At 42.7% G+C, this 10,788-nt stretch overlaps 1 protein-coding gene across 1 annotated transcript in view; it reads left to right on the forward strand.

Moving 5' to 3' along the window:
* Positions 1–8,103, forward strand: part of LOC122400138 (zwei Ig domain protein zig-8-like) — a 239,884-nt gene extending 231,781 nt beyond the window's left edge. Inside the window, exon 8 of the mRNA XM_043401418.1 lies at positions 7,595–8,103. Coding sequence (XP_043257353.1) covers positions 7,595–7,695 — 101 coding nt within the window. The 3' untranslated portion in view covers positions 7,696–8,103. The remainder of the gene's footprint in view (positions 1–7,594) is intronic.
* Positions 8,104–10,788: the final 2,685 nt, after the last annotated feature.

Raw genomic sequence — 10,788 nt, forward strand, 5'->3', positions numbered from 1 at the left:
ATCTTCGACGCAAGATCGAGGGAAATTTTATCCCCGTCGATTTATTTTTATACTCGGTTGACGCTATCCGTTCGAAATCTCTGCGCCGGAGTTTCCCGATACGACGTCGTTATGCGAACCGTTTTAGGCAGATATCTCTTTTTGCACGACACGCGCGAATCGTTCGAAAGGTTCCGAGTGTCGCGTCATGCACACGCGCCTCCATAAACGTCGCGCGCAAATCCGTTTAAAAGGAGGAATCGCGCACGAAAGGATTAACAACCATCCTGTCGGCCATATTGTAAATACTTTTGCGCCTCGTCTCTCATAATAATATTAAAAACAGACAAAGTGTTAGTCGTATACTTCGTATAAAAAAATCTCTTTGAAATTTGTCTCGATTGCAATGCTTTATCGTGAGTCGAAAACAAAGTTCGGGAACATTCGTACAGAGCGATGAGACTCCACCGGAGGAATTGGAACGTTTACAAAGTTGTTCCCGTGCTTTTAATCGATTCTCCAGCGAGTGCCTCGGTTCTCATAAGTCAACGTCAAGATTCCATCGAGAATTTACATTGCATAAGTACATCTTCGGGCTGTTGCGCCATCGCGAACGAAGCCAGTAACGTTTTCCATAACTCAAACGTCACGGTCAAAGTTCGCCCTCCCGTGCGTGACCGTGAATCTCATTTACGGCGCAATTATTCGACAAATTCAACGAGTAAAGTTTTATAACGCGTCCAACGCGGTGCATAATTTCGTGCGATGTTCCGAGTATCGATAAATCGTTTATGTTACGACGAGAAATGACAATTACGATTTATTCTGTGTTGCAGCGTAACAGTAAATTCATAAAGCCAGCGGATGTAGAGTCAGACCTTTCGAACAATCAAGTTTTGCGTATAATCAAGTGCCATTAAGACGGCTATTTAATTATTAAATTCATTCAAATCTGCATGACACTCGAAATCCAGGCATTCTATGACTTTACTACCTGCAATAACATCGAAAACCCGTGCCAGAAAACTCCAGACGAGGGAAAATTATTAAAAATAACGGTTACATGCCACCTCCCATCGATCAACTTCGCCTCCAAACTGATTGGCCAGCATATTTGCAATATTTGACCAATCTAAGACCGATGCTGCCTCCCATGGCCTTGGATACGCCCATGGCTATGGTTAGCTTCTTGGGGAACCTTGGCCCAGAGACCAGATCAAACTTGACTCTTAAACATCATTCATCATAGTACATTCAAAACTTTGTACATTTCGGCTATCCGACGTAGAATAAATTGTTATTGCTTGTTAGAAGATTCCACTGATTGTGATCAAGTTGTTACCTTCCGTACCCCACAACTATTCACTCGTCATTAACGTTGACGCGTGAAGTTAAGCATAATCAGAAAGTTTCTTTCGCCAAATTTAAATTATTTTGCTCAACCCCTCAACAGTTTATTCTAGTATCGTCCATACGAATGGACGACACCTCGAAAATCAAGGGACCATCGAGCATCCCAGCGCCCGGTTCGACGTCGAAGACGTATCGTCGGCCCTTTACGTCGCGATTGTTCGACAAATTTCCCGACAATGGCTGTCCCCGTGCAGCGAGATGCAACATGAATGGCTCCCGTAACAGAGGCAGAGGCGAGAGAAGGAAAAGGGACGACGTGTTCATTCATCAAGCATCGGAATCCCTCGTCATAAAGTTTGACAGGCTCGTGTATTGGGGCCGCGGCAAGTACTTCGGCCCTCTCACGCATACTCTTGGCTCTGATCTATTGTCAGCCGGCAACACTCGTGGTAACGCGTGCAATATCTTGCTCCGGCAAGTTCGCCAATCCAGACTGTCAATCATCGGCCGGGGCTCCCGCTCACGCACCCTCCGCCAGAAAGTCCCGGTGAAACACGTCAGCCGTGGAAGTCGACGACTTACTTTCTTCGCGGCGATGTAATCTCATTGGCGGATGTACCGTTCGCCCGTTTTCGGAGGAACAATCTCCCGACAGCTGCCTTAAAGTTCGTCGATCGGGTCGTTTGTTTAATAAAATTCCCAACTACGGTGCGCGCTTTCGAGCCACCGGTGAAATTTACGATAAGGTCGACACACCTAATTTCGATACTGACTATAACAAAATTTGCAACATTAACCTGGACAGAAATTTGTTTATTCTTCTTCTTCTTGAGGGTTTAGGTCGCATCAACTATACGGGGTCATTAGGACGGATTTCTGTGCGTTAATATACAAGAGGTTCCGCATTTTTCCATACACACTTCAGCAGTGTGTTCTACAAGTAAAACTAAGACTAAAATGTTGTATAACAAATACTCCATAAATGCTTTGTTAAGGAGTTATAACAGAAATATGAACTGTGAATCTCGGTTGAGATTCAGGACATTGAAATAAGAAAAAAAAGTTTGCAAGCATTCGATATCGTTAGTTTCTTTGCAATTTATTGAACATGGGTATAATACTATATTTTGCCACAGAAGGTCCATAAATTATTACTTTATGTAACGATGAATAACTTCAACATCATTCACGAAGAGCATCAATTCAAACTAATTGTTTCTTTAGGTATAAATATCTTTTAAATCTGCAAATTTCTGCAAAATGTTTCGATTGGATATCAAACTTGAGATGTTTCTTAGCAAAATGGTATGCTATTTCTTTAACATTGTATTAAAGAATGGATAAAATTTGTGGCACCTTGACAAGAGAATGACATAGATAAATTTAAATATTTCTTTGTTTGTATGAACAGTACCTGACACATTAAACATGCTACAAGTTTCAGGGCGTTACGACGCACTAAATGTATAAAATTTATGGCGAAATTTTGTCAGCTTCTAAGGTCTATATAACATATAATAACAGATCTTTATATTTAAAAATTTCAAGTGGCATTTGATGCTCTGATATGTATACAATAAATGTTCCATACAGACAAGGAGCTTTTTGAACAAAAATTGCATTTTGGCCAGCTTTTCGACAAAATGGGCCACTGTGCGTCGTTTCAAAGCTCGATACCGCAGTAATTGCAATAGATTTGAACAATTTTTTGTAACCTAAAGAAGTATTCATCCTTTCGAACGACGCCGCGTTTCGAATTCTCCGATTCTAATCATAGTCACGTATTAATTACACTGTATGCCGGAAAAATAATGGAACTTTTTAAATTTAATGAAAGCTGCTAATGCCATCTATTGAAACAATATTGTAACGACTGGGATATTGGGAAGTCGTTAGAGGAGTGTATATATAGCAACCGAGGGGTCAGTCGAGCGCTTGTGAGAGCGCGACCCCTCTGGTGGCGAGCATGGGAGGCGACGTCACAGTATTATACTTGGGGAATTCGTTACACAGGGTCAAAATGTCAATGGTGAATATTATCTGGGTGTTATGGAGCTTTTATGGGAAAAAAATCGTTCGAGTGAGGCCCGAATATCGAGCGCCAGGAAGTTGGTTTTTGTTGCACGATAATGCACCATTTCACAGGACTGTCGCTGTTCGTGAATTTTTGATGAAAAAACAGGTCTGTGTGCTCCAACATCCTCCATATTCGCCGAACTTATCTCCATGTGATTATTTCCTATCCCCAAAACTCAAACTGGCCATGACAGCTGTTTTATAACAGTGTTACACAAGTCTAAGGCATGGTGACAACAGTTATTGAGGCGATTCCGCAAAATGACATAAAAAAAATCTATGCTGACACTAGTCGAACGTGTACAGCGGTGTATAGATACAGAAGGGATGTATTTTGAATAAAAAAAAATAATTTTGACAAAATGACTAATATTCCTCTTTCAATTTAAAAAGTTCCGTTATTTCTCCGACATACTGTGTATAGCGTTCGAGGCTCGCGGGCGTCCACGAATGCCAATCCGCTCGACGAATAATCATTTTGTTCCCTGACCAGCGCAACGCACCGAATTGTTCCGTTCTCATCGTCGGAATCACGCATTCAACCGAGGCAGAAGGTTGGCCGCGTCCGGTGCGGTGGCCCAACAATGAACTGCTAATCAACGCTGCATGAATTATGGCTCGAAGATTAGTGCACGCGATTCTATTAACGGACTTGAATCGAGCATACTTTCGGGCCGTTCCGATACCATCGATACGATTTCTAGAACAGCCGACGGCGTGCATCGATCGCGAGCGGATACCAACCCTCAAGCGCGTCCCTGAGCGCTCCGCGTCGCGACGATCCGCGGGAAAAGCGCCGCGCCGGATGAAAATTAATGCAGCGCATTTCGTCTGCATAATTAATTTACAATCGGGCAGACGCGAGGTCCTCGTCCCGTTCTGCCCGACCATCGACGTTATTTCAAACACGGCTGATTACTCTGCAAAATTGACCGCAAATTTCAATTATTTCACGATCAGACCGTACGCGACGCAGGATTATCCGTCCAGGGTGCTCGCTATCCGCGCATTAACGCAATTACCGGGCAACGGGACGAGCGCGACGCCATTTTTCGACGGTACGGCCGTTAGATCGAAACCGCGACTGTGCAGTTTGTTATTACAGTCCGTGACAAAACTCTAAGACGACCGTGGATTCGTTGAATTCGCTCGGTTGCTGCCACTGCCACGCGGTATTCGTTAATTTTAGCTCTCGTTGCGTGTATCGCAGGGAACACCGCGGCTCGCGCCTACGAAATTGATCGCAAGTTTCAATTATTCCGCGATCAGACCGTACGCGAGGCAGGATTATCCATCGGGGATGCGCGCTACCCGCGCATTAAGGGAATTACCAGGGTTGTGCGCGCACCGCAACGACGAACGGCGTCGTTTTTCGACGAAACGGCCACCCACTACCGAGCATTCGCCTCGCGGAATATCCGCGAACGCGCGAGATTTTCCGTTTGTTCGTAAATCGCAGGGAACAAGCGAGTAGAGGGACTCGCTTAACCGCGGTTACGCCGGCGTGATTATCTTTATTATGGACGGACGTAGCGCGCGTTCATCCGACCCGATACATCGTTAACATTTGTCTGGATATGGGAAATATATGTATGGAAATCGTGGTCCCTGTTCGGGGTAGTTCCTGATTAACGCTGGTTTGTTGCTTCTGCTGGCGTCCGTGCGTTTTAGCCCTCTGCGCTCGGTTACGACCCCCTCCTCATCCCTCACGCTTCCACTCCCTGGCTGCTGTCGCTGTTATTAATGGTTATTTGTAATGGAAGGAACAGCGCGACGGTGTGAATTACAAGTGTGTCCTGGAAATAGGTTTCGCGTCGCGGCTGAGGAATTTATTGGAACTCTGATTGCGCGGTCGGGAAAATGATTACGGTGTTTAGTGAATTTTCCGGAAAAATTTTTTCCCACGCGTTTAAAGCGTTATAGGAATAGGAACGTTTGTGTGCAGGGTGTTCGACATCCTTTTGGACAAAATTTAATGGATGATTCTAGAGGCCAAAGTAAGACGAAGATCAAGAATTTGTTGCTTGAGGCTTCGTTAAAAAGTTATTAACGTGCAAAGTTTCGTCTGTAGAACGGCAATCTGCGAACAGCTGTGTGCTCGCGATAGGTTGAGGCAGGTCGGTCATAGTGGCACAGATGAGTAGACCTTATGCCTTATGGACTTTCGTGGCTCAATTGCTATACCGGTCTAAAAATTCAGAGGTAATTTTAGCATCCTCGTTCAGTTGAGACACCATTCACTGAATTCTTATTGATAGGCGGACAGATGTAGTGTATACGTAAATACATGTGAGTTGAAAAAGACAGACAATCCAGTATTATCTGGAAACTGTCCCTACACACACTAATTTTCGCACACTAATGCATAGCTACTTTGTATAATTAGTTCTGGAGCCTCGTATAGCTTCAGCGATTCGAGGAAGAAGTAGTTACTTCTGATGGTCGCCTAGAATAGTGACTGTATTTCATTGAAATTTATTTATGAAGTAAAGCTCATAGATACCTACAAGGAAGTATTAAACAATATTTCCGTAGAGCGTCTAACGAATTGATTAAAAATAAAAAACGACTTGAGAAAAATCGACAGGTGCTAAAATGTTTCGACGAAAAAATTTTTTTCAAATCGTTCTGAAAAAATTATTTCTAGCTGTGGACGCCAATTATAATCATTTTTGGTGAATAGACATACCCCCGAAATCCTAACCACTTTCGAGAAAAAAATTCCTTACCGAAAATATAATGTCTGACCATACGTTGATATCTTTCCCTGAAATTTCATACGTATCTTTAGAATATAATAACTCCTGAGAGGATTGGAGGATTTTAATGTTTCAACCGGCAAACAACTCATATTTTAGTGGAGAATACGTAGAAATTCTAAAAATATTCGAAAAGTTGCTCCTTGATCAAATAAAATGAGAAAAAACCCCATAAAAATGGACCAATTTTCAAACAGCCATAACTCCTACAATAGTGAACATATCTCATTGAAATTTTGAGTGGAAGTAGAGTTCATGGATACCTACAGAAACGTATTAGACAACTTTTCTGTATAGCGTCAAACAAATTTATTAAAAATGAGAAACGAATTTTTAAGAAAAATTGACAGGTGGCTAAATTTTTCGGTGAAAAAAGAATTTCAAATCGTTCTAAAAAAATTGTTTTTAATTGCGGCGGTCAAGTACAATAAATTTTGCTGAATAGATGTACCCTCGAATTCCTACCCACTTTCGAGAAAAAAATTCGAGTAGTTGACAAAATTAAAACATTTCAAATTGTTCTAAAAAAATTATTTTCAGCTGCGGGGGTCCATTATAATCATTTTTGGTCAACACGCGTATTCCCGAAATCCTATGCACTTTCGAGAAAAAAAATTCCTCCGCAAAAATACAACGTCTGACCATACATTGATTGATTCTCCTGAAATTTCATGTGTATTTTCAAAAAATCATAACTCCTGAACAGATTGGTCGATTTTAATGTTTCAAAGTGCAAACGACGCGTATTTTGTTAAAGAATATTTAGAAATTCCAAGACTATTCGAAAAGTTGTTGCGTAACCCTGTAAAGTAAGAAAAACTCCATAAAAATGGTCCAATTTTCAAACCGCCATAACTCATGCAATAGTGAATGTATTTTATTGATCTTACCGCTTTGCATTTCCTTGGTCTATACTGTATCGCTGACCTTGAAATCAATCTAATTATTGACCATCTATGACTATACTCCAACCATTCTTGACCATCGAATAACCAATAACTCATTAAAACCATTAGAAACTCGAAAATCAAAGCCTTTTTATGTGGGGGGATATAGAGGGAACAGGACGTTGTCAGGAATTCGAAAATAAAACACCTCCCACTCTTAATAACTGTGATATATTTAAACAAACCGTATATACAATGACAATCATACAATACAGTGACAATCCTCGTCAAAGTCTTCGTTGTAACTAACTTTTTGATATTTGGTCGCAAGGCTCGTTGTTCGATGACCTGGCCTGCTTGGCCTTGCCATCCCTTTGTTGCTTTCCCTTTTTCCAGTAAGAAACAAAACGACCTACGTCATGGGCACAGGGATTTCCCCCGTACCCTGTCCTTTCCAGGCTAAAAAGGCCCGTTAGCCTCCTACACTTACAAGTATCCCCTTAGAATTTGATGCACGATCTTCTTAAAATTTTGTTCCAGGCGAGCATCCGGCGGCCATGCAACACGGTGGAAGCTGCGGCGTGACGCCCACCATTCTGCTGGCGACCGCGACGCTTTTGATCGCCAATCTGCTAAGGTGAGCAGTCTCGTTGTGAACCGTGGCGACTTCGAAAAAGAGGGGGTCGGAACGTTGTGTGAAACGCGACCGTAAAGAGAGACCGCGATCCCTTTCGACCCACGAACCATGGATCGGGAATAACGGTGAACGAAAATAAAAGAGAACGAACAGGAAAGACAGGAAAAAGAACCGCTCCCCGCCGGCTCTCGGAGCCGGGGTAAATCAATTTAATTCGCGCGGTGATCGCTCGCCGTGAAATCGCCAGCGATACGAACGAACGGAAAGGATCGCGCGTGGACAAAGTGCAGCGAACAATCCCGTGCAATATACGCAGCGACGCGAACGTGGATCTTCTTTTCTCCGGACTCCTTCACAGCTCTCGTTCTCGATTGGCTGGGTGATTACGCCGCGAATTTCGAACGTGTGCATCGCGTCGCAAGGACCCTGGGAAATTAACGAAGATTCGACGCTCGTCGCTGTCGGACAGTCGATATTCACCATTGAACGGTGTTGCGTAGGTAGAGTAAGTTCTTCTGTATATAAAAAAAGTAACGGACGTTTAACGATAGGGTTCGTCGGCCTGGATTGTACAGTACAATACGTCCGAGGATCGCGGAACGTCGTCGGATCTGGGCAATGATTTGTACATAGAATTCGCGCGAGGTTACCGAATAACCGACATCCGGTCGATTTTAACGAGCACCGTCGAACGGGCTGACATTTGCACCGCTTTACATCCTCTGGATATTTTTTCAGTACTTTATTCTTGCCTGTCGACAAGAGCAACGAGGGAAGAATTTAGTATTTGCGCGAAAATATCCGAAAATCCGAATTTTACAAGCAACTTCCAACTTTGAACGGACAAGTATAGAGATCGAGGAGCGAATCGCACTTTTCCTTTTACTAGTTTCCATACGATTCGAAATTAGTATAAATGATGCAAAATCGTTCCGTTTGGCGGTGATTGCGATCGAAGCGTGGGATTTTTCTTAACGAACGTTCGTGGTTTGCCGAGGTCCACCGTTCGAAAGATGACTGTAATTCGGAAACGACGCAATCGGCCTGCGAGTTAGCGAACGATCCCCACGGGACGCTAAGATCGTTCTTCCAAAGAGCGTTTCCCTTCTTGGAAGGCTTTCATCGTTGTTTCCAGTCGTTTTAGGAACGATAATAGGTACGGTAATCGTCCTCGATATGTTTCTGTTTGCTCGACGCGGAACGAGTAACAACGGGGAACAGGTAAATCATTGAACGCGTGTTCTTTTTATCGTCCCTTCTCTTGCACACGCGAGCACCCGGACGCGAGTATGTGACCCGGATTGTCGTTTAACGTCTAATCAAAATGCAATCACATTCGATACCTCGTAAGGACCGCGAGCTCTATGAACGAGTCTTAATCATGGAGCCCGTATAGATAAGAATAAATATAATTGTATATTTAAGCGCATCGGTAATAGTACTATTTGCTACGTGCTTGGAAAAGGACGTTCCGTTGTTGTTCGAGAAACGTAACGATTGTGTGTGTAAATCCGATATCGAGAATGTCTGTGAAATCGCCCGATGAGCGCGCTTGAAAGGGCATGATGCAATGTGCATGAATAATATAAATCTCGTCGTTTCACGAAAAATTTCATTTTCGTAGCGTATTTCTGCGTCAAAGTCTTTCCGAGAAAGAAGAAAAAAAAAAATATATATATATATATAATATATATATATATGTATATCGAAAAAATTCATCGTTCCACTTTCGGTCTCGAGAGTGAACGAGTACTCATCGAAACGGTGCTAAGAAATTGATTACGTTCTTCTATTATAGGTCAGGACTGAGAATCTTTTTTCCCCCCCCTCAATTTCTGAAATAACCTCCCCGAAGGACCTGTCGAGGTCTTCGTCGCGGCGTAAGGACACGATAGTAGTTACTTGATTAAGTAGATTTACTACAATGTAACGTTAACGAGTAAACGAAGCAAACCACGATATCATAACGTCTAGCGTGTTAAGGTGTGAACTTACCCTTGATAGTCTAAATAGATTTTTTATAATGTTGTAACACGGAGGCGATAGGATCTACGGTGTAAAACGGACTGCCGGAACACGTTCACGTATGTTGTGATTGAGAGAGGTTTCGAACGCGGAGAAAAAGTTATGGTTCGCGATATATTATTCCTTCCTGTATAGTTTATATACGGTAATTTATGTCGTTGTGAGAGGACAATATTTTGAAGTTGACGCGCGAGAACGGTGACGAGAGCACGAAGCACGGACGACACACGTTTAGGCGAATTAATATATTAACGATCACGAGACGCGACAGAGAAGAAACGAGCGTTCGTCGATCGTCGATCGATCCAGCCAAAGTTTTCGAACGTTGATCGTACGGTATCCGCGCGTCGAGCGATTTGAACAACGTTGGAAACAAGAGGGACGTTATCGGTGAAATTTCATTCCAATCTTTGTCGTAAACTTTTTTCTCGAACCTTCGATGCTCGGTTCCTTTCGACCTCGACTCGGTGTCGCGCAACGAAACGAACGAATGGCCATATCGACCCGCGGGCTGATTAAATCGCTGGTCAAACAGAAAGATATCGAGAAACATCGTTATTACACACGTTAGATAATCGATATCCGCGACAGTTACAGAATGTTGCACATTTATAGGTAAGGGTTAGATCGCATTGTACATAAAATCCATAATCGATAATGTATCATGTTATAGAGGAACGTCAGCACGAATCAAAGAGACACAAGACAAAATCGGCGAGAACGAGTACGGAATATTATACTGTAAAAATATTCATCGACGTGAATACTGTTTCAATAAATGTAATGATGATATAAAACGACTCACGGTTTCGTTTCTCCCGCATCATTCGATTTCTTTTCTATGTATTCTATCGGGGAGATGGAGGGGAGTGGGCATCGACGAGGATAGTGTTTCAATAAAGTAACGTCGATACGAAGACGAGTTTTCTTTTCTACGGTGACGAGCAAAAGAGCAAACCTGCGACGCGACGTATCTGTTTAAATTGTTAATGCTACTATGATCGACTAGAGAACTAAATTTTTTAATATTAGAGCGTGACCAGCATTAAATGTGACCAGCAGGTAAGTATTA

Source organism: Colletes gigas, unplaced genomic scaffold, assembly GCF_013123115.1.
Source record: "Colletes gigas isolate AHSC1104 unplaced genomic scaffold, ASM1312311v1 Colletes_gigas_Sc00016, whole genome shotgun sequence".
In the NCBI taxonomy this organism is placed as follows: domain Eukaryota; kingdom Metazoa; phylum Arthropoda; class Insecta; order Hymenoptera; family Colletidae; genus Colletes; species Colletes gigas.